This window comes from Dermacentor andersoni, chromosome 7, assembly GCF_023375885.2.
Source record: "Dermacentor andersoni chromosome 7, qqDerAnde1_hic_scaffold, whole genome shotgun sequence".
In the NCBI taxonomy this organism is placed as follows: domain Eukaryota; kingdom Metazoa; phylum Arthropoda; class Arachnida; order Ixodida; family Ixodidae; genus Dermacentor; species Dermacentor andersoni.
The window spans coordinates 93,153,708-93,175,487 of NC_092820.1; the positions used below are offsets into that span (position 1 = coordinate 93,153,708).

At 47.2% G+C, this 21,780-nt stretch overlaps 1 protein-coding gene and 1 long non-coding RNA gene across 4 annotated transcripts in view; one reads left to right on the forward strand and one right to left on the reverse strand.

Annotated features, from left to right (window-relative positions):
- Nucleotides 1-20,053, reverse strand: part of Pli (E3 ubiquitin-protein ligase pellino) — a 119,939-nt gene extending 99,886 nt beyond the window's left edge. For 2 of the 3 annotated variants that reach the window (XM_050181354.3, XM_055072685.2), the window contains exon 1: nt 11,644-11,983. In XM_050181354.3, coding sequence (XP_050037311.2) covers nt 11,644-11,885 — 242 coding nt within the window. In that variant the 5' untranslated portion in view covers nt 11,886-11,983. Of the gene's footprint in view, nt 1-11,643; nt 11,984-19,967 lie in introns of those variants that run through there. The other variant, XM_055072687.2, reaches the window with a different exon arrangement.
- Nucleotides 12,135-12,705, forward strand: LOC140219468 (uncharacterized). Its single transcript, XR_011895731.1, has 2 exons — nt 12,135-12,345; nt 12,469-12,705. It is a non-coding gene; the product is annotated as an uncharacterized lncRNA (long non-coding RNA).
- Nucleotides 20,054-21,780: the final 1,727 nt, after the last annotated feature.

Below are 21,780 nucleotides of genomic sequence, written 5' to 3' on the forward strand. Positions count from 1 at the left end.
CATGAAGTATGCGACGTCTCAACGGGACGCCCCCATTGATAGGGAGGTTTCCGGCGCGAAAATCCAGAAGGAAGGCTTCGGCTTCGTAGTGTCGCTCTCGCTTAGACTGCATGTTCTTTATCCCGAATAAATGTGACGAAACTCTTTAGACTAACCTCTCTGTATAGTCAGTATTGGACGGCCTAAAGGAACCCCTAATACAGCGCGGACCACTGTTAAGGGGAACACACGACGTAAAGGGAACTGCTCCGGCAAGTGCACCGTGGTGCGGCGTTGCAGCTGATTGTGGTTCGATAACGTTGGTTTTCTACAGAGCAGTCTAGCGCACTGACCAAGGCCTCCCGGTCTCGAAGGCCATCCATTGACATAGCTACACCCGGCCGAATCACCAGTAGAGAGAGCTGCAAACTGAAGTGTTGCCTTTAACAGTGAACGGCACAGTAAATCCTATCGCAAAAGAAAAAAAAAAGAATGTAAAGGTTGGCTACGCGTTGCCGACAACGGCAGACCGGCTTTATCCGTTTTGCGATGGGATGAGCATTTATTAGAACCACGAGCTACGCGTCCATGCGTGTGCAGTGGGGACCTGCTACGTTTGCAAATTACCGGAACCGCTCGCAATGGCGTAGCTGCACCCAGTAAAACCATCGGCACGGCGGTGACGCAGATAACTTATCGTCTACAAAGGATCGAGTGGCGCGTAGCGAAACTGTGGTCTGTGTCCACGGTTTCATAGCATACCTGCCAACCTGTGAACATTAACAGTCGTAAAATACTGCGGGTGTGACACTGAAAAGGTAGTAGCACGCGAGCAACCTAACGCTGCTCGCGCCTGAAACAGTAAAGCGTGCGCGAAAAGCGATAGCGCCGTATCTCCCGCAAACTGCGACCCACGCTCACGGACAAGTGTCCTTCAGATCCTCGAGGACAGACGGCTCGCTCACTTACAGGGGCCTCTCCGTAGACGCGAAAGGGTAAACACGCCTCTTGTAAACGCGCTGGTATAGAGTGCTTCCTTTCGGCGTGCGCATAACGGCGCTCACACAAAGCAGGGGCATACTGCTCACTTTTACATGGAATGACAGGAAGAACGAGGTGTCTGCTTATTTATTTATTTTATTTATTTGCAATTGTGTGCTTCCCAGGGCGATATCGTGGTCACGGCATGCCCGATACTTCCGGGTTAATAAGCAGTTACTGAATAATTAAATTGCGTGGTTTAAAGACCAAAAACTGCACTATGGATTATGGGGTATGCCTAAAAATGAAAAAAAAAAAGGGGGGGGGGGGGTATGACTACCCGGGGCTCTTGAACATTCACCTAAACCTAACACGAGCGCGTTTGAACTCCAGCCCTATTGGAATGCGACCCGCCGCGCACGGGACTCGAACCCCGGACCCGTTAGTTAATATGTCAAATGACATGCGAACAAGTATGTCGCCGGCCTCCCATAACCGCTGGTGCATGTCCTAACTTAAAACGATTAGCTGAGATGATAAGACTCGGTACGGCAATTATGCAGTCCGCCACAACATGCGGCTAGTTCTTGCTTACCAGCGATTATTTAACAGGTACCTCCGTACACCCGACAGCTTGGTTCATAAAGCGTACACATGTGTAACGCATATAGCGCGGGATGCAGTGACACTGGCGGTTAATCGAAACCGCGAACTCGCGTTCTCTTGAACAAAAGCCGTACAAACAACTGACGCGAGTTCTAACGAATATATTTGTTCAAAATAACGACCGCACAGAACACACTTCTGACCGCGAGTTCAGTTTGTACATGTGCCGGGTTACTTGCTTTGCTGCAAAGCGACTTGCCGAAAGATCTCCCGTGGAGCAGATATCGCAACTGTGTGTCGCATCAGCTGGATTACGAGAAGAGGACTTACTTGTAAAAGAAAGCGCAGAGATGTTACTAATACACCGTGTCACACGGGCAAATTTAGTGTCACTTTGAGCGAGTGCACTTGCCTTCAATGTCACTCGCAAGCTGTCATACAATAATATAGTTTAGTGACACCTGCCTTTGAGTGCACGTGCCAGCAAGTGCGTTCGATGAACTCACTTTGCTGCGCTGAACTGTGCGTCCTCGATATCACTTCTTCAAAAATAACGTTACATATACTCAATGCAGCGTCGGCACAATTTTTTTTTTTCGGGGGGGGGGGGGGGGAGGTGGGGCTTCTAATCGGACTCAACGTGACATCAGTGAAACCAAAACACGCTTGAAACGTTCATTTCCGGCACCCATCACGCCGTCAGATCGCCGACACGGAGTCCGCCATTTTGTCTCTTGGAATTTGGATTTCTTCCTTGCTTGCATTGACTTCAGACGAAATGACATGTTAACAAGATCACGGCGGGAATGGCCAAATGTGTTTTGTAGCAGATTTTGTAGCAGGAAGAATGATTCGTAGCAGCTCCTCTTAGTTTAGTAGCAGGTTGCCAAAGCAAGAAAAACAGGAAAAAAACTGTGCTCAATGCATTTGTTACAGGCACAACAAAACTTCAATTATGACTAGAATGAATAAATTGCTAGCTTGGCATTAGAGCTGTGCTAAAACGACAACGGGAGTGCACTAGGTACGTACTTCTTTACAAGCAGCGAATAGCCAGCCACCAAAGCAACAACACATAGAAGAGGACACGAAACCAACCGGTTCTCAAAACTCTGCCACGCTAACAGGATTTAAAAATGTGGCTTTCAGTCAACAACACAGAAAAGCTTTTACCGCGCAAAAGACAATATAGGCTTACAACAAACAGCACTTTATGGTCATAAAAAAAAGTTACATATTTCCTAACCACAACCTACGTAATGATGTTCAGCACACAAACAGTTGCCGTTTCACTTGAAAGGTGAAGCGACAGCAAAGTATTTACACTATAGCATCATCTTCGTTACCCCGAATATAGCATGGCTCGAGTCGCAAGCCCCGAGCATGGAATATACGGCACTTTCGATGTCGAGCGGGACGTATTCTGCGACGACCACTTCGGCGATGCTATCGCCTTCGCGTGACGTAGTACTCGACCAGTCCACCAGCTGATCAAGACTTTGCTCAACCAGCCAACCAGAGTGCGCCTGACGGCGATACTGTCGTCAAAAGCGATCGTCGCAGAATAGGTACCCTCGTCGCAGCAGCCGCCACTCTGCTTCGCCTTCCTTGATAAATGTAAACCCGCCGTGGTTGCTCAGTGGCTATGGTGTTAGGCTGCTGAGCACGAGGTCGCGGGATCGAATCCCGGCCACGGCGGCCGCATTTCGATTGGGGGCGAAATGCGAAAACACCCGTGTACTTAGATTTAGGTGCACGTTAAAGAACCCCAGGTGGTCGAAATTTCCGGAGTCCTCCACTACGGCGTGCCTCATAATCAGAAAGTGGTTTTGGCACGTAAAACCCCATAATTTTTTTTGATAAATGTAAGGTCGGCCGCAGTCGCGTCATTCCTTACAACTGCACGAAGTAAGGTTTGCAGTTTTATCGGACGTATAAATTGCAGTAAACATTCACTAACTTATTAAATTGACAAGCATGGTTCCACGCACGCACAGGCAAATGTGAACAAATCTCACCGGATGAGCGCGTACACTCGCTGTCACAACGCTGCCATGAAGGACTGCAGCGCGCAGAGGGGGGAGCAAACGCTCCTGCTGCCGCTCCCTTCAACGCGTCTCCAAAGCTCGTGATTACGCCACCTTAAGCTCTAGGTGCCCGGGAAGACTGCGAACATGCAGCCATCAGCCATCTCGGTTTGCCCAAGCTTTGCACTCGCCGGAGATTGCCTCCAAGGTTACCTCCAAGCGGGCGGTGTGTACACACCCTCAGACATGCGGACAACCACGCGCAAGCCATGGCCGAGCTAGCTAAGGAGACGCGCGTTTGTTGGTAACGCGCGCTCACAGCTCCCCCCCCCCCCAACCCCTCGCGGCAATAAAACAGTACTCACTCAGAAGAAATCCTACAGCTTAGCGCCAGTTTCGAGACATACATCTGCAAGATCTGTAGCAATAGAAGCACTGATGTTCCAATCAGCACTGAAAGAAAAAAAAAAAAAAAAAAAAAAACGGAGTGCTCATGCCCGAGACCGCGGCTGCCGTGGCTATACCGCAGGAGCCTTTCAGCGTGTTCCCATTAAGACGACCCGCGCTCCCCCGTCGAGTCATCGCGTGCGCGCGGAGATCCCGAGGCATACGGCCGAAACACGTTCCACGCGGCTGCCGTTCTTTTGTGCCCGCTCGCAGCTGCGTCGGAAACCACGCCCGTAACGGGACTCGGACAACGATGACCGACTGCAGAGCAAGCACAGCGACAATGCCGAAGGCGTCACGCTGTTAGCACAGTCACTATAACCACAGAGCCCGCGAACCACCCAAGCCGGCTTTGGGAACCGCCCGCGGGCGGCACGTGCAAACGACGAGCGAGCACGAGTCCAACGGCCGCCAGAGAGGGCCTTGGCTTGTACGGAAACGGATCAGGATTTGCGGAACACCACGGAGACGTATGGCAGCAACAAAACGGGCAGCGACATCCTGAGACGCAGAGTTTAGGCGCGCACGCACGCACGCACGCACGCACGCACGCACGCACACTACGAATACCGCAGTAACCTACCACGGCTTACTTAAAGGGGCACTAAAGTGAAAAATTATTTCTTCTGCATCAGTAAATTACCGTTCTACAACACCAAAAACACCACTCTTACAACGATAAGACGTTTGGTAATCCAGAAAAAGCACAAGAACGAAATACGGGTGGCGACGCCTACTTAGGTTCCCGCACCTGGGGGCTGTGACGTCTTGGATTTTGATGGCATCTTCTAGGGCCTACCAATTATATACAGCGGTACGGATTGACTACATTGTGTTCTAAAGCAACCGAATATTAAACATGGCAAGTTTCGGGTATTCAGCCAACGCGGCCCAAATGCAAGAACATACTTCGGAATCCCTGACGTCACGCTGACGTACCGGCGCTGGGGTTTCGGCGCGAAATTCGAATACTGTTACTTGGACCTTCATTTTCTCATCTAATAATCAAACTATTTAATTGAGTGCCTGCAGGGTTCTCAAACAATGCTAAATCAAATCAGTTTGATTAGTATAAACTGATTCATTGTCTCGCTTTAGTGCCCCTTTAAAGAACACTAGGCAGTCAAAATTAATCTGGGGTTCCATGCTTCACTCAGACAGTTTGGCACGGAAAACTGCAGAATTTGTATTCATATTGTCACGTGGTCGTGACGTCAAAGAACACAGTAGCAAAACTGTGTAAGGCAAAAACTAGCTTTTATTGGGCGAACCTGTGCCCACAAAACAGGCTACACTTAAAGCACAACGAGAGCGGCGAACACAGTCGGCGATCGTCGTAAATCTGATCAGCGGGTCAAGCGCGTCGGCTTTTATACGGCAGTCGTCGAATGTTCCAGACTAATCGTTCGGACCCGCGTGCCTTCCACAAAGTTCTACAGCATTCGCGTCACGTGATGAAATCAGATAACACAACGTTCGGCGACAAGAGACAGCCGGATAGAAGCATCGATAACTTTCCAGTAACTTCGGATACATGCAGGCGCGTCCTGCGCTGTGCGATTACATTTGTTAGGCGGCGAAACGTGGTCGCCCGATAAAGATAAGTACACGTGTCAATATTTGTCTCTCTCAGGAGGGTCACACCTCATAGCAGCGTAGCCCTTTCTCGATCTTCGCACCGGTACCCGGTGGAAGACCTGCACGGGCCGTCGGGAACTAAATTCAACCTAGTTTGGCAGACTATAAAACGGCAAATGTAGGCTGGATTTGCCGATAGAACGAGTTTTCGTAAACGAAGAGAAAACGGCGCGTAAGTCAGAGTCGTCGACCACCACGGAGAGGGTATTCCCTAAACGTTCACCTAGTGGACACGTACATCTCGGCTGCCGCTCAAGTGCCGATAGGCGGGGCTGGTAAAGCCAGTTTCCTTTTCGCATGGTTAGCCAATCGGCGGCGGCAGTAATGGGCAATTCACTAGATGGACACTTATAGAATAACCCGCCAGGCTCTCTATTCGATATCAAAAATGGAGATGTAGGGCTTTTTTTTTTTTTTTTTTTTTTTGTAGCGATAGCTAAATTACGCCAGGTTTTCGCCTCTTCGCCGTCGCGGCACTTTGAGCCGTGGCCGCACTGTGACGTCACGCCACGGCCCTCGATCCTCCAGCAACTCGGCTCGTTGATAACAAGTCGAACTACAAGCGAAGCCTAAGCGCATCCGGGGATCTGTAGCTATCGCCGCTACTCGACTAGGTTCAACCAGGGCTACACGAAAGCAATTTTTTTTTTCTTTTTTGTTGTTGACTGCAAGTGTACAAAACAAGCGCATAGAGGCCGCGAGACCTCCAACCTCACGTAACGACGCTGCCGCCGTCGCTCGCTGCCGCACACGGCCCTCGGGGAGGGAAAGCTCGACCTTAATAAAACTGCAGCTGTTCCCCGTGTTCAACTGAAAGGTTAGCCTAGCCATATTTAAACGGCATTTGCTCGACCGCCGCGTTTCCGGTGCTAGCGCGAACAATAACGTGGCTGATCGGAACCCAGCGACGCTGCGTTCAAACAAAGCGCGCAGAACGCTTACGCAGAGCGACCTACTGCTCCGTGTTTGTCGAGCAGCGTAAACACTATATATATATATATATACGGCTGGTGGCGCCGCGTGCAAAAGCCCCTCGACGGACGGCACGTAATCACAGTTTTACGAACTGCATGGCCGGTGATTTCGCGGGGGGTGTTCATTTGGAAACGAAATTACGAAGACGACACAAGTTTCGAGATATGCGTTCCCGAAGTTTGCGTCGAAAGGAAATATTGGTTCCCCCGTTATTTTGCTCCTGAATTGTATAAAATGTCATTTTGTTAACTTCAAGATTTCTCCTAAGCCAACGTGCCTCGAGAACTCTCTGGCTTCAACTTTCAGATAACAAGATCTGTCGCGAAGTAACTAGATTAAAAGGTAATTGCCGAAATTTTGTTAACCATTTCTGCACTTAGATTTCTCGTCCGTCCGTTCGAGCTATCAGATTCGAGGACTACATTTGTGTTATCTGCCACAAGATGATCTCTAATTCTGTTATATCGAAGAAAGAACAAGAAAAACGTACAGACAAGGCGGAAGTGCGACCTAGCCACGGTCAAAAGCTCGACGAAAACTCGTCCAGTCAGGTTTAATTCCCAATCTTCACGTCCCGCGCTGCTCACTCAAACTGACGACTACGTTGTGTCTAACAGCACCATGAACAAAAAGCCAGTACGTGGCTTCAGAAACGTCGAAATAAGTTTCGACTTGCACCTTTGCATCTGGTCGTAAATCTTCTACTTGGTCAGAATCTTTGCGTATTTATGTATTTACTTCCCTGCGACCCAGCCACTGCGTCGAGGGTCCCCTCCTCAGTTCAACTTCAGGGAATCGCCAAGTAACGGAAGCTCAATGCCACGCGGTGACGCGAGCTTCTTTAAAAAAAAATGTAACCGGAGCCGCAGTGTCTGTTCACAGGTTATCAACGCTTGCCGCACTGCGGGCCCTGGCGATACTCTGCTGCCTACGTCGCAAACGACGCGACACACGCTGCCGTCCTAGTCGCGGCAGCTGTGAAAGTTACCAGGCTGCCGGCGAGGCAGAAGAAGAACGCCGAAATAGGGTCGTCGTACGTTTTGTGCTAGACAGCAGCGACGGACGCCAGCCACTCTATTATGACGCGTCCGCCGAGCCGGTGAGTCGCAGGGGCACCAAGAGGTGCACTGCTGCATTCCGCTTCACTCGCATTGGAGACAACGTTGCGCAAGCAAGCGCCGTCATAGAAGTCATGAACTCCGCGAGCTTCCCGGAGCTGCACCGGATGAAGCTGCACCGGAGCTTGATGAAGCTCTGGTGCAGTCTTTTTTTTTTTTAATCTGTGGCGCTTTCAACGGGATAACTACATTCTACACGTACCACGATTCCTCAACGTAGAGTTACGCCCACTCCCGTGTCCTTTATGCACCTCCGTGCTTCCAGGGCTCCTGGCGATCACCGCCTGGTGCACCACCGTCTGCAAGCGCAGGGGGCGCAATACTTTGCGGGTCCCTGGTCGCAGAGACAAGCCACTCCGCTCATTCGATGGTAACTGTGTTCACATCTGCGCTCTCATGGCATGAATTATATATGCGTCATATTTTGCGACACGATGGACATTTATTGACAATGCTGCATCCAATTTACACGACGCATACCTATATATTATTGCTTCATATGTGACGCACTATATGCATACATATAAATGCCAAGAAAGAGGGGGTGGGGGGGAAGAGAAAAGCGAAAGGAGTCATAGAGAAAGAAATTCAGCAAGAGCGGACACTCGGCCATAACTGACAGCAAGAAATGAGTCACACTAGTATTAATGCCATCCGTTAGCTGGCGCGAGCATCGGGAAAAAAAAAGAATGTTCTGTGCCTAGTATATCAGTACTTCAACATATCGGACACAGAACGCAGGAAGAGATTAATAAAGTTGGCAACCAAGCACAATGTAATTGATAGTGTAGATAAAAAGCGAGCAGTTATCAGAAAAAAAAACAAAGAAAGAGACAGCGAATTGGATGCAAACAAAAAAAATTGAAAAGACAACAGAGATTTACGACAATGAGAAAAAAGAAATTAGACAGGAAAATTTGTACAATAACACGAAGGGAAGTGCATTGCTATTTAAGGCTCGAGCTGGCTGCCCAAGGACAAAAACATACCGGAGCAAATGTTCGCAATTGCACGAGGCACGTGTATGCTGCAGAACAAAAGAAAAAGAAATCCGTGGCACACACTATTATTGGCCAGTTTGAGCACGTGACCAAGATGGCGAGCCCCGATTGGCTCCAAGGACCACGAGTGCTTAAACGACGAAAACAGCCGCCATTCTGTCTTAGTCTCGCAACTGCGACGCTCGATATGCTGGAGGTGTGACGAAGTTTCGTGAAGGGATTCACCCAGCGAGACCAGTATACGTTACGCAGTTTCCCGACACGCTCGGATTTCATGTGGACGGAAGCATCAACCAGCCGCTGGTCGAAATAAGCAAGCGACGTTTAGAGTAGTGGTGCAAAAAAGAGCAGGGAAGAGATTGACACGACCGGACCGTGTAACGGCATAGGTTGGCGTTCCAGTAAATTCGTTAACAAAACGTCGTTTCATGCACTGAAGCACACAAGTAACTAGAACACCAATGCAGTTCTCCGCAACGTTCGGGTATTTATACCTCGGAACTGGTGTCGTCCTGAGAATTCGTTCAAAGAGGATCCGATCCGCCTTGCGAAGTCCACTGTTAGAATTTGTAAACTGCAATATGGGTCATAAGATAATTAGCTAAAAAGCTGATTGGTGAATTTTTGTTAATTAGTCGATTTTGCATTTCAATTTTTTGTGCAAGTAGTGTCCGCCGCTTCAAGTAGACCGGCTCATAAACTAGAATTGAGCTATCTGCCACAGGCAAGCTTTAACATATTTTGAAACTGTTCGCTGAAACACCCTGTATAGAGCAAAATCAACATTTCCTAATTTCACAAGGCGTCTTGCGTCTACGTTATAAAATTGCACGTCGCACAGATGCACAAAGGACAGATTCGATAGAGGCTTGTAAAGATGGCTCGCAGGCATATTTTACGAAATAAGAAAAAAAAAAGACGATTCCTCTATATGACCCGGCCCGGTTGAGCAGTAGAAGCGAAAACAAATGTCGCGTCGATCAGTGCAGAACGCGTTCCATCTCGCGTTCAAAACGCACGCGCCCAAACCGAAACCGGAAGCGTGCTTCAGGTTTTAATGTGAGCAGTTTGGTGCGCTGCAATCAAATCGGCCGCTGAGCTTGCTGAGCTCTGTAGGAGTGCCCGCTCTCGTTGAATTTCTTTCCCTGTGGACGGGTGCTGAGTGTCACTGCGGCATAGAAATGGGCTGCAGATTGTATTTCTCACAAAACAGTAATCCAGACCGAAAGTACGCCGCCGAAAACACGAGTCATTGAAGGTCTCTGTAGATACGAACGTTCCTGACGTTGAGAGAACGCGTTCGGTCCCAAATCGAATTTGTTTGAGTTCCGCTAACTCATTCAGTTGGAAGTGTCATTTTGAACGAATGGCACTCGTTGTAAATGACATCGGATTTGCCGTGTGACAGGGATAGAATTGCCTGTATTTATGAAAAATCAGTGTGAGAACATTAGTATATCTCAGGAACCAAGTATATCTCGCAAGTTTTGATAACATTTCGTGCGTCCTAAACGGCCCTAACGCGAGAAAATACTTCGCAGTCCGTGATGTCAGACTAACGTACGGAAGGACTCGTTTCGACGCGAAATTTCAGAAAAAGGTCTGCGCAACCTTTTTTTTTTTTTTTTCACTCAGGATGTTTACCAGTTGGCATTTTTCAAGTGCCCTGGCAGACTACCACAATAACGGTACGCGCACAATAAAGAAATGAGCAATTTATAGCTTTTCCAACGGCCGAACTAATACCAACTAAGCAAGTAAGTAAGCCCGTTGGAATGCACTATCGGATTGGACTGAATCGTGTGCTTCGCGATATTCAAACGACCCGGTCAAGGCTCACACTCGCAAAAACCGGCGAAAGACACCACTTGCAGATGGCGTAGGTTCAAAATTTCGTTTCTTTTTGGCACACCACAACGCTGGCTCATAAACCACTGTTGGCACGAATTTCTCTGACTGAAAGCGATAGTTAGGGTGAAAAATTCCAACCGACAAAAGCGCAGAAATTTCCAGGTCTCCTCCCTTATGGCAGACCTCCGAATAACGAAATTCTTAAAGAATAGACTAAGTGATTCAGTAGTGCTGCCCTTCAGCGCGAACTTTTAAGCTCCCAGAACGCCCAAATTACTTTGAACCGTGCTAGCAAATACGTCAACACGGCGGCCACACGGTATAAAAAACGAGATACTCGCACGACGAGAATTTCGCCATTTGCCCGACATTCCCTTACCCTCGTTTCGCTCACTCTTTTTCCTTGCCAGAGACACTCGAAAAATACGGGCACACACATGCAAGCGCACAAAGGTGCAGAAGATGGCCCGCAGCTGCGCCGCTCACAGGCAAGAACACAACACACGCGCAGCTGGCCGGCGCCGTTGGCAACGCGCTAGCGTCGCGTTGCGCCCGGCGTCACGAACCAGCGGAGAGGCGCTCCAGCACGTCCGCTTTCGAACCATCTCCAGATCCCGCGCCAGAGGACAACGCACAAACACGAAGCCCAAATTCCTGCACCGCGACTGCCCGCAACCGAAAGTGCACACAAGTCCTTTCCCCACCACCACCGCGCACGCAAGCGCTGTACATGGTCGAAAAAAAGTACAAGAGGACACGCCTCTTATATTTAACCGCAACGTGCGCGATAACCTCTCTTCGTTCATACATTTGCTACGCAACGGGAAGGCACATTACCCAACGCATTCATGCTGCGTTGCACGAAGACACATGCGGTCGATCGGGTGATCTCTTACGGTCTTACAGAAAGACACAAATCAAGGGACGACGTTACAAATCACACACTAGCTTGGGCAGCGACACGACCGTGCGGGCTTCGAGCGTGGCGCATAGTTGCAGGACGCACGCATACAAACGCACCTGGATGCCTCTTGGTGAGCACTGTTCCACAATCTGCGCGCAAACACCAAATGCCGCGCTCTCACTTGGCCACTTGCACACGAACTCCGCCTGGCTGAAGACATTTCTCTGCAACCGCTCTTGAAACGCGGACACCTCAGAGGGGATGCCACAAGGGAAGAGGGATCTACGCAGTTCCGGCCCTGCTTACGCACCGAGTGGATCGACCGTTTTGCGCTCACGTGACAGTACTGCTTACCCATGCATCATCATGTGACTGTATGGAAGCTACTTGCGATGATTCCATTGCTACTAAGTACCCACCAGCTACAAGTACACACCATAGCTGTGATAGCCTCTGTTTTGCATACATATCCCATTGTTCAGTCGAAAAGACATGCTTAGACACAAGAAGCAAGGTCCCGATACAAAGTGCTGGCTGTCTCGATTGCCCTGTGCAACTTCACACGACTGCGCTGAACAATGAAGTCCCCATTGAGGCCAACACTCTGCACCGAACATATGTTCCAACTGTTCTGCCCGAGACTTAGCATGTACAGCTGTAAGCACGTGCAAACTGTGATGCATAGAGCATTGTGAGGTTTTGAAGCACTGTGCAAAACTGGACAGAACGTCTGGCGCACTGATAATTTTCAACCCACGTTTAAGGGCAGGCAATATCACATGCAGACACGTGCACGTTCATCCTGTCATCCGCGCAACGTAAGGTACGCTGGGCCACGAAGGTGTGAAACGCGCAAATGGTGGATGTGCTAGTGTGTTGAAGGTATCAACGAGCACGTACACTGACGCTCTAATCCCTCTCGAACGCTTTCTGCCACGCAGTCACCTGTGTGCTGATGTTTTGCGTATTGAGGACAAAGAATTATGCGGAGTAGCTGAAGGATGGGTGTTGTGCTACCGGGACCAAAAGGATCTAAGAGCGACATTCTTCGGCAAACTCAGCCGAGTAAAACCCTCACCTGCATTTGGTGGAATCACTTTCTGACAAATGTATAATTTCCTCCAGTGAAAGGACCCTTTTCTGTCTCGGGCAATTTGCAGTAAAGATATAAGAATGAAGGGAACATTCGCTTGAATGTAGCAAATTCATTTGTTGAATATTTAGCTTTGTTTATACAGCTATGAAATTGCCCTACACGTCATGATTAATTAACACAACAAGACTAAAAACAATACACAGAGCACAATGGAAGGATATGTGTAAAATAATTCCATGCTATTTCAATATGTGCCCAGATGACCGCACCTTTCATGCAAAGAATGCACATGCAATATCCCTTTGATCCAGTTATTGTCTGCTTATTTTGTCTTATTGTTGCTGCTAAAATAATTTTTTTGTGCAAGTTCTGTGTGAAGAACTGGAGCACCAGAGAGAATAAAGACCTAAGATGTGCTAGGCATTTGACTCTGAAAGCTTAGGAATGCAGCAGGGCTATTCGATGTAGATTTACCGTTCATAAACCCTCGAAATCACCACAAATTTAGCAAGTGCGAAGTGCTATCTAGGTAATATTAACATACACGTGCAAAGTGTTTGTGAAGAAGGACATTATGCATGCCGTAACAGACCTCATGTGCCAAGCAACATGCCTATTCCCCAGAAATCTTGCAATACATGCTAACATGGAAATGTTGAGGAGAAAAAAAACAGTGCAGGTCACTTGCAAAGCTTAGAAACTAGACTGGCAATCTTTCTTGCACACCAAAAAACCTCGCAACACCAGTTCACTAGCCCTGCTACCAGAAGGGCTGCAAGACATGGTAGTTGCTATGAGTGCGAGATACTATTACTACAATGACAAGAGCTGGTGCAATGGCCAACAGCTATGTAGATGAAAAAGTTTCAAATGCGTAAGGCTTGGCATTTCTTACATAAACACGATTGCGATGCCTGACAAGTCGCAGCATAGGCTGGCATCAGTCAATACACTGGCTCCAAAAAAAATTCACCTTTACGAGGAAGCTTTAGCTTTTGCTCCTATCTAAAAACATGTAAACGGAGAATTCATTTTTCTCCGCAACCACTGCACCAAATTTGATGAGGTTTGTTGCACTTAAAAGAAAAACTTAAAATCTAGCGACTGTGGCTTCAAATTTTCGAGTTAGGTCATCAATTTTTTATTAAAACTTGGCAAACATCGAAAAAAATTTCAGGAAACAAAACTATCAAGTTTACAACTATAACTCAACAACGAAAAATGGTAATACAATTCTGTGAATTGCATCTATTAGTACATCTAAAGCAGACAAAATTGATATGTTAAATATGAATATCAAAAAATTTAGTAATATGGAAATACAGCTTTTGCAGAACCCTTGTCAACAACGTAACAAATTCACGCCAGATGTAAAATGATATATCGAATTTGTCCTCTTTGAATGATCTAATGGATGCCGTTTACAGAACCGTGATATCTGTTCTTGACACAGAGCTATGAAATTGTAAACTCTGTGCTCCTATTTTTTCAAACTGTCGAATATTTCAGAATCTCTAACAAAATTCAAGCCCTAAATCGAAATTCCGCTTCCAACAGTCATTAGAATTTAGCTTTCTCTCTCAAATGCAACAAATTTCATTAAAATCGGTTCAAGGGTTATCTCAGAAAAACGTTTTTGCGTTTTACATGTATATGAATAGGCCGCATTGGAGTTGGGCCCAAGCTAATGCTTCCTCTTAAGGCTAAGCAGTCTATCATTCCCTAAGTTGTCCTTTCCACTACAACTGCAGAGAAACTTTTCAATACTGCATATTGTTGGGTTGTACTGCAAAGATCAGACTTGCCAAGCTCAGAATTAGAAAACTGAAGCTTCAATACAGCAAGCATTGACATTTTGTGGAAAATACTGAAGAGTTTCGTATTATTTAGAATTTATTAATTATTTGCAGGCTTTGTTCTCTAGGGATGTGGTAAACATACCCACTGCTCCACAGTGAAGCTAGAATGATCTGCACCTCATACAAACGGAAATATTCATGTAACGATGGCCGAAATTTCAGTTGCCATTGCACAATGGTTCTACAAGGCAGTAGTGAATAGGCAGTACTGTGAATAGGTCGAATAATCGAGCAGGTCAGAAAAATGTATCTGAAAACTGGCTGTCGACTGCATTTGCAATTTTTAAATCTGTTTTAGCCAAACTTGTCGCTAACAAAAAATTGCAATATTAATGGCATCGATACAGCAATCATAAACAAGCCGTAAAAACCAGAAATCTTAAAATCAAGTTGTAAATGTTGGCAGGTATGAAAAATGTTCATGTAGAACGAGCAGAGCACACTCGCACATGTTGCATGCTCACGATATTGACACCGACAGCATGCTTTTTTGAAACTGTTCAAATTTTCAGCCTCTCTTTACGACTCAACTAAAGCAACTTCAAAATGCAACGCTGCTCAGTATGAGTTACTATATTCGTGCATTTTCAATAACAAGGCAATGCAGAGGGTGAAGGCCATCTGCTTACACAAAGCCAACAGCTGCCTCTGAAGGATGCCACAACGCGCCTGCTGCAGGAGAGCGTCATAGGGACATGCAAGATTTGCGCAGATTTTAGTTCACGCAATTCCATCATTCAAGACAAACGCTATGCATTATTCAAGTGAAGTAACCACGGCTTTCCTGCAGATAGAAAAGAGAAAGCTAGCATACACTTGTACAGCATTCTGTAAGCAAGTGTGAAAGCATTCTGAAAGCAGCTTAGGGAATGCTACAAAGATATGTGATACAAGTTACTGTTTACAGAAACTAAAGAACAAGCTTTTCATTAGTGCAATTACCAACAAGTACCGTGGGTGCTCAAAGTCAAGCCTGACGGGATGAAAACTAATACTTGCTGCCTAATTGATGACAATTTTGCAACGGCATTGAGTACCCGCATCATACATGGCTGCATGCTTTTATTCTATGCTTTCATAATTCCTTACTTTTCATGCCTTGTGGCAAACCTGCTGAAATCGAAGAAAACAAACGTTCACTTGTAAGAACTGCACAAAATAGACAAGAATGGTAGGCAGTCCTCCCACGTTTCTAGTCCATTTCGTGCAATTCTTAAACATCAATATTTAATAAGGTTGAGCAACTCACTAGCCACACTCCAAAATATGCCTAGCAATATCAACAGCTGCCACCAAAGAAGCACGCAGCATGCCTATGGCATAAAAATCTCAGTTGTACTGTTGACAATATAATGTCTCTACACATACCTCTACACCAGCCGTCATTTTACTCGAATAGCATTGCTCGGTCGACAGTGCTTCTTAAGCATAAAACCTTTCCAACACTCATCACAGACACCTCCAGCAAATTGCATGATCATGCAATGCTACTCTATGCCACCAGCAAATTCCAATGGAAGCACGCAGAACTTAACAAACTTAATGTGATGCTCAGGAAGCTTGTTAAAGTAGCCCTAGGGATGTCGAGTAACGCTGCAACCGACAAACTCGCGAGTATAGGGGTGCACAAAACAATCGAAGAAATCGCGGAGGCCCAACAGCTATCGCAACACAAAAGATTAACAAAAACACGAGCTGGCAGGTACATATTACAGACAATAGGTGTAGAACTGACTAGATCAAGGTACCCAATAGAGGCTGAAGTAGAATTAAGGACTGAAGTTGGGAATAAGATGAGAACCAATCCTCTCCCCAGAAACATGCATGCAGAATATAACATCAAAAGCAGAAAGGCAAGAGCTAAAGCACTCTTGCAAGAAATAGAGCAGCAGAACCAACTGCAGATATAGTTGATGCTGCCTGGGTGAAAGGTAAAGAAGCATACACGGCCACTGTATCAAATTCTCAAGGAAACATGCAAGACACTATCACTATTTTTACCAAAGACCCCATGGGGGCGGAACAAGCGGCAATTGCTCTAGCCATCAGGAGTAATAAATGGGCCTGCATTTAGAGTGATTCAATATCTGTTATAAAGTGTTTTGCTAAAGGCTACGTAGCTGGAGTTGTAGCTAAACTTTTTGAAAACATTGGGATTAGGAGAACTGAAATCCGATGGTTTCCTGCGCATATTGGAAAAGTAGATGAGACTCGGGTAAATCTCAATGAGGCTGCTCATGACTTGGCATGAAGACTTGCTAACCGTGACAGTCACAATCAAGCCATTCACGATCAGGCCAGGGAATAGAGAGATCATATAATAACTTACAATGACATTACCAAACATTACCATTTAGGACACAGGCTATTCCCATTGCCACATTCAAAACTGAACAGGGCTCAGGCAGTCTCACTACGCTTATTGCAAACAGGTACATATCCCACGCCACACCACATTAATAAAATATATCCAGAGGGAGATTAAGGTGGACTGCAACGATTGTAATGGCATCATTGGAATCGGACATATGCTGGCAGGGTGTCCCATGACTCTCCCCAACCTCCTTGAAGAATGGACACAGTGGGAAAAAAGAATTCAAAGCCCATTGTTTCAAGCCCAACTGAGGGCTGGGCTGTCCAGAAGGCCCATAATGTGGCTGAAGGGCTTGGCCTGACAGTGCCAAATTGGGAGCGGCCCGCCTTTGGTTAAACACACACACACACACACACACACACACACACACACACACACACACACACACACACACCAGCAGCAGCAGCAGCTATTAAGACATGTTCACAATAGTAAAGCAATCTATCGCACTGAAGCAGTAGCTGCTATAAACCAATGACTACCTCCCAAAGTATTATCATAAGCCTGTAGACAAAAAAGTTTAGGCGCATGGGCAGCATCTACTTGCAATTCTATTTCCAAAGCACATTCAGATCCCCCTAAACCAAATCCATGCGAGCCATGGCAGCATCAAGATTGTGCTGGTCCCTTTCTGGACAAATGAGATTTGCAGAGAATTTAGCAGCGATATCTGAGTACAGCCACTCACAGTGAACTCGATTACAATGCGGGAGCCAAAGGCAAAGAGCAGTCTACATGAAGACAACAGTTGTCTTCAGAGAGAACCAGTACATGCTCGCAGCAAAACGTCCTGGGGCACGCAGGCAACGCATTTTATTGCCAGAAAGCTTACAATATGCACTAATGTTAGTCATCATCAGCGCTATATAAAGCAGCATGAATCGATCAGTTAGCCTTCCCACACAATGAAGACTGCCATTCAACCAAGCATTCAATACTGTAGAGCTCTGCATACAAGTCACAATAGTGTTGCAAGTTACTATTACCTTACCAACAGCTGCAATACATGGAGTCAAAATCCAACAGCTGCTCTAATTAAAATTACCGGCTACGTCTGGAGAGATATATGCATTTGAAGCCAAAGGCCCTTGGATCCAAGACACTGTTTCGTTACTCAAACCCATGGCATGCACAATTTAGGGGGTAACTCAGATGCATAAAGATTTGCCAGTTTTAGTTTTCTGTGTATAGACATGTCTAAATGCAAAGATAAATAGGGATCCGTATCCACGGAATTTCTTTCTGCAAAATACTTATTTAACCAGAAAACGCCTTTCTTCGTTCACATGACAAACAACCTAAAGCTTCACCTCGAGCGTTTTTTTTTTTTTTTTTTCGAAGCATGAAACCGTATGTGAGCCGGTTTGCAGGCGTGTCCCGACGAGAACGAATCATTTCAAGTAGCTCGGTTTCAGAAAACATGCCGGTCTCAAAAAGGCTTTCAAAGCGCATTCCGAGAAAAGGTATGCATACATCCTCCCACCGTGTTTGCGTTGGCATTCAGTGCTCTGAAAGAAATGTTCCGAAGACCAGGCTGTTTTGCTTAACGAGGCGAGTGGTTTCTCAAAGTTCGCGCACACTTCTAGCTGACACTCCTCCACACATGGGCTGCTAAACATAAAAAAACAGCACTTAGCAGGGTCACTGATGGCGTGCTTCTTTGAAAGTGCAGCAAACAAGTCAACAAACTACCGAACAAAACTCCCATGAGACACTTTCCGGTCGCCAAAAGCCGAAGAAATTCACTTGCGTTCGACGACAGCAAAGGCGGTAACGACCGCCGGGAACTTAGTCATGAGAACTACAGCGAAAAGCATGACGCCCTCGGAAATGAGGCACAAAACAAGAAGAAGCGCCAGAAGAAACAAGTTCTACAAGCAGCAACACGTCGGTTCGCGTCCCACGTGAAAAAAAAAAAAAAAAAAAACCATCGGAGCACCCGGGCAAACAAAGGACGCGTCTTTCGTCGTCGTGATGCACCGCCCCTGCTAGGTCGTTACTTTTTCCCGTCACGGACAGGCAAGGCCGACGTTTCGGCTAGCAGCCAAGTTCGATGACCAAAACACACGCCCCGAAACCCCGTGTTCGGCGCGCGCGCAGGACACTGCGAAGCGGCTCATCGAAACGATTCGACGCCGTTCGATTCCAAAACACCAACTGCTGGGACGGGGAACTTTGGCACGCCGTTCGTGGGAACCACAAGCGCGGGCCAAAACACCAGAAACGCGATTCCGCTACTAGCAGTCAGCACTTAGGAATGACATATGCATTTTTTTCTTTTTTTTTTTTTTAAGCTCGCCCTGCTGCCGTGCGCTTAAACACGCCTCTGCAGCGTTTCCCACACGGCACGAGAGGCGGTCAGAGAACAGCCTTGACTGATTTTTTTTGTTTTTTCGCAGCGGCCGCCGCCGCAGCACAAGCCAAAACCTGTCGCCCACTGTGCGTGCTCGCAGTACGAGCCGCCAGACTATTACAACAAACCTGTTCAACGCGCAGCGTGTCGAACAGCACAAACTGTCGCGGTGATACCGCACCAAGCGTATTTCCTGTACTCGAATTCAAAACTCCGACGGGCTAAATCTGCAGCGAGAACGCGGTTTAAACGAAAGAGAAAACCTGCCGGATACTGATAAAATAAAAGCCGTGAGCTTCGAAATATCATACGCGAGAGATAGCAACGCGCCGAAACGACCGTGGCAAGCGATGTGCTACGGGCGAGAGAATGTTTTTGTTTGTTGCCGCCGCACGACGGGAACCTCAGGTTCACGGCGCTCGAGCTCCCGTCACTTCGGCGAGGAGCCAGTAGACACCCGCCGCGAGGTAACTCGGCGTTACGGACACGCATCGGGCGAAACCACCAGAATGCCGAGAAGAGAAATTGTAAATATCGCGACCCGACGACGAGCAGTTTATTATCGAAACGGCCGTGCTCTCCCGGAGCGGAGTCGGCTGGTCCGTTGTTCGCGTGCAAAAGCCGTTGCTACGGCGCCGGTGGCGCGCGATGCAGCGATGTCGCGCGTTCTGCCGGCTGCTCGGGCGTTTCCGCGAGACTTTGGCGGCGAATTTCGGGCGTTTTGAAATGGATGAAAAACGCACGAGGCGATTACTTACAGTTTCTGGTGGTCAGGCATCATCCATTATCCAACACAAATGTCTGCGTCCGTCGTGACAAGTGCCGCCACCTATCTTTTGTAACAGCTGCCAGCGACTGCGCATCGTCGACGCGCGGCGGCGCCTCGAGGTCGGCACGCTGAAAACGGAACTAAATGGAAAAATGTGCACGATAAACAAAACCTACCAATAAAATGTTTAATCCCGCGATCAAACAAAAGTGCGCTGTTTCACTGAATAACAAAAATGAAGAAGAGGTACTATCATCAGTTTTGTTGCTATGGTGGACCCTATAAAAGCGGGAAATTCGAATGTCTCGGCATATTTGACGCGTCCAAACACTAAAATAGACGTTCGCTGTGTGGCTGCCGGTCACAGCTTCCACGTTTAGACACCAGTTTATTTTTTTTTACTGTGTTGCGTTTATCTCGCTCGCTTCATTCATTAATATAAACATAACTGCATAACTGGTATCTGCTTATTTGTGCGCGTAAAATTGGTAGGAATAACATGTTTTGTTTCTCCATCATTACTTTAGTTAAACAAGTCAGTATCTGAGGTTACTTTTTGAAATTCACTGTCAACATCCACCATGCCTATATTAGGAAATATGAAAAAAAAAACGTTATTTCCTTACACAATTCTAGCGAAAAGCAAGCATTTGGTAAATCACATGCCTATATCATTAACGTCTCGCTCATTCAAGTCACTAGAACACATAACCTAAAATATATCAAGAATTTCCTTGAATCTGACAATATTCTCTTACGCTGAGCATAGTTTACGGCACGCATTCAGACCCATTACTCTGCCAAGTGTATTCACTCCCTTCATGTATTTATAGCTCTCGACTTAGGTCTTCAGGTTGAGGACCTTTCATGGACTTTTCAAAATCTTTAGACACTGTGAGTCACTCTGAACTTGTTCATAAAGTTGACCCTATATTAAACAACCCTTCACTTGTTGAATAGATTAGAAGTTCCATTTCCAATCATTGTCAATATGTCTTAGCTGGAAGCTTTATCTTCTGGCGAACTCCGATTTCTGTATTAAGATGCATGTAAAATGCAACGACACTCTTGTTGCAGCTGGGTAGCAAGCCCCAAGGGTAGCGTTGGCGTGGCGGCCTGGGGCACAACTGGAAGCATCCGAAGGTCCTGGCAAAGCATAAGTCGACTGCTAACAGAACAACTTGTTTTCTCGCATCGCAAAAGAGCGGGCGGTCAGGTCGACCGAAGTGGAGAGACGGGAGAGCACGTTACTCGACAGAAGAAATCGGAACCTCTCGGCGTCCGGGGGCAGCTGCTTTTATACTCTCGCAGTCGCGGGCAAGAAGGAACGTCTCTGGATGAGGCCACGTGACGGCGGCGCTCGGGCACGTCGAGACTAGAAGTTGACGCATCCGCCGGGCAGTGTTGCCAGGTTTGGCTATATATAGCCAAATTGGGCTACAGAAAAAAATCTTTGGCGTCGACTTGGGCGGGTTGGCTACGTGGCTATATTTGGGCTACTGAAAATCTGCGACTTGGCTTTGTGTGGGCTACAAGCGGCGCATTAATCCACTCTCTAGCGGTGAGTCTCACTGAGTAGAATAAATCTCCAAGGCTACGTTTTAACAGGCTGAGCCGGCAGCGTGACTGTGCGCGTACGCGCGAAATGCCGCCCCCCCCCCCCCCCTCAGTGCATCGTTCTCTGAGCCGATGACTTTTAATCTTGACGCGCTAAAATTGACACCGCGCTTCACCATGTTAAGATTTACGCCAGCAACGTCGTCTCATCTTCGTCTTATCCCGACACCCGATCACCGGGCGTC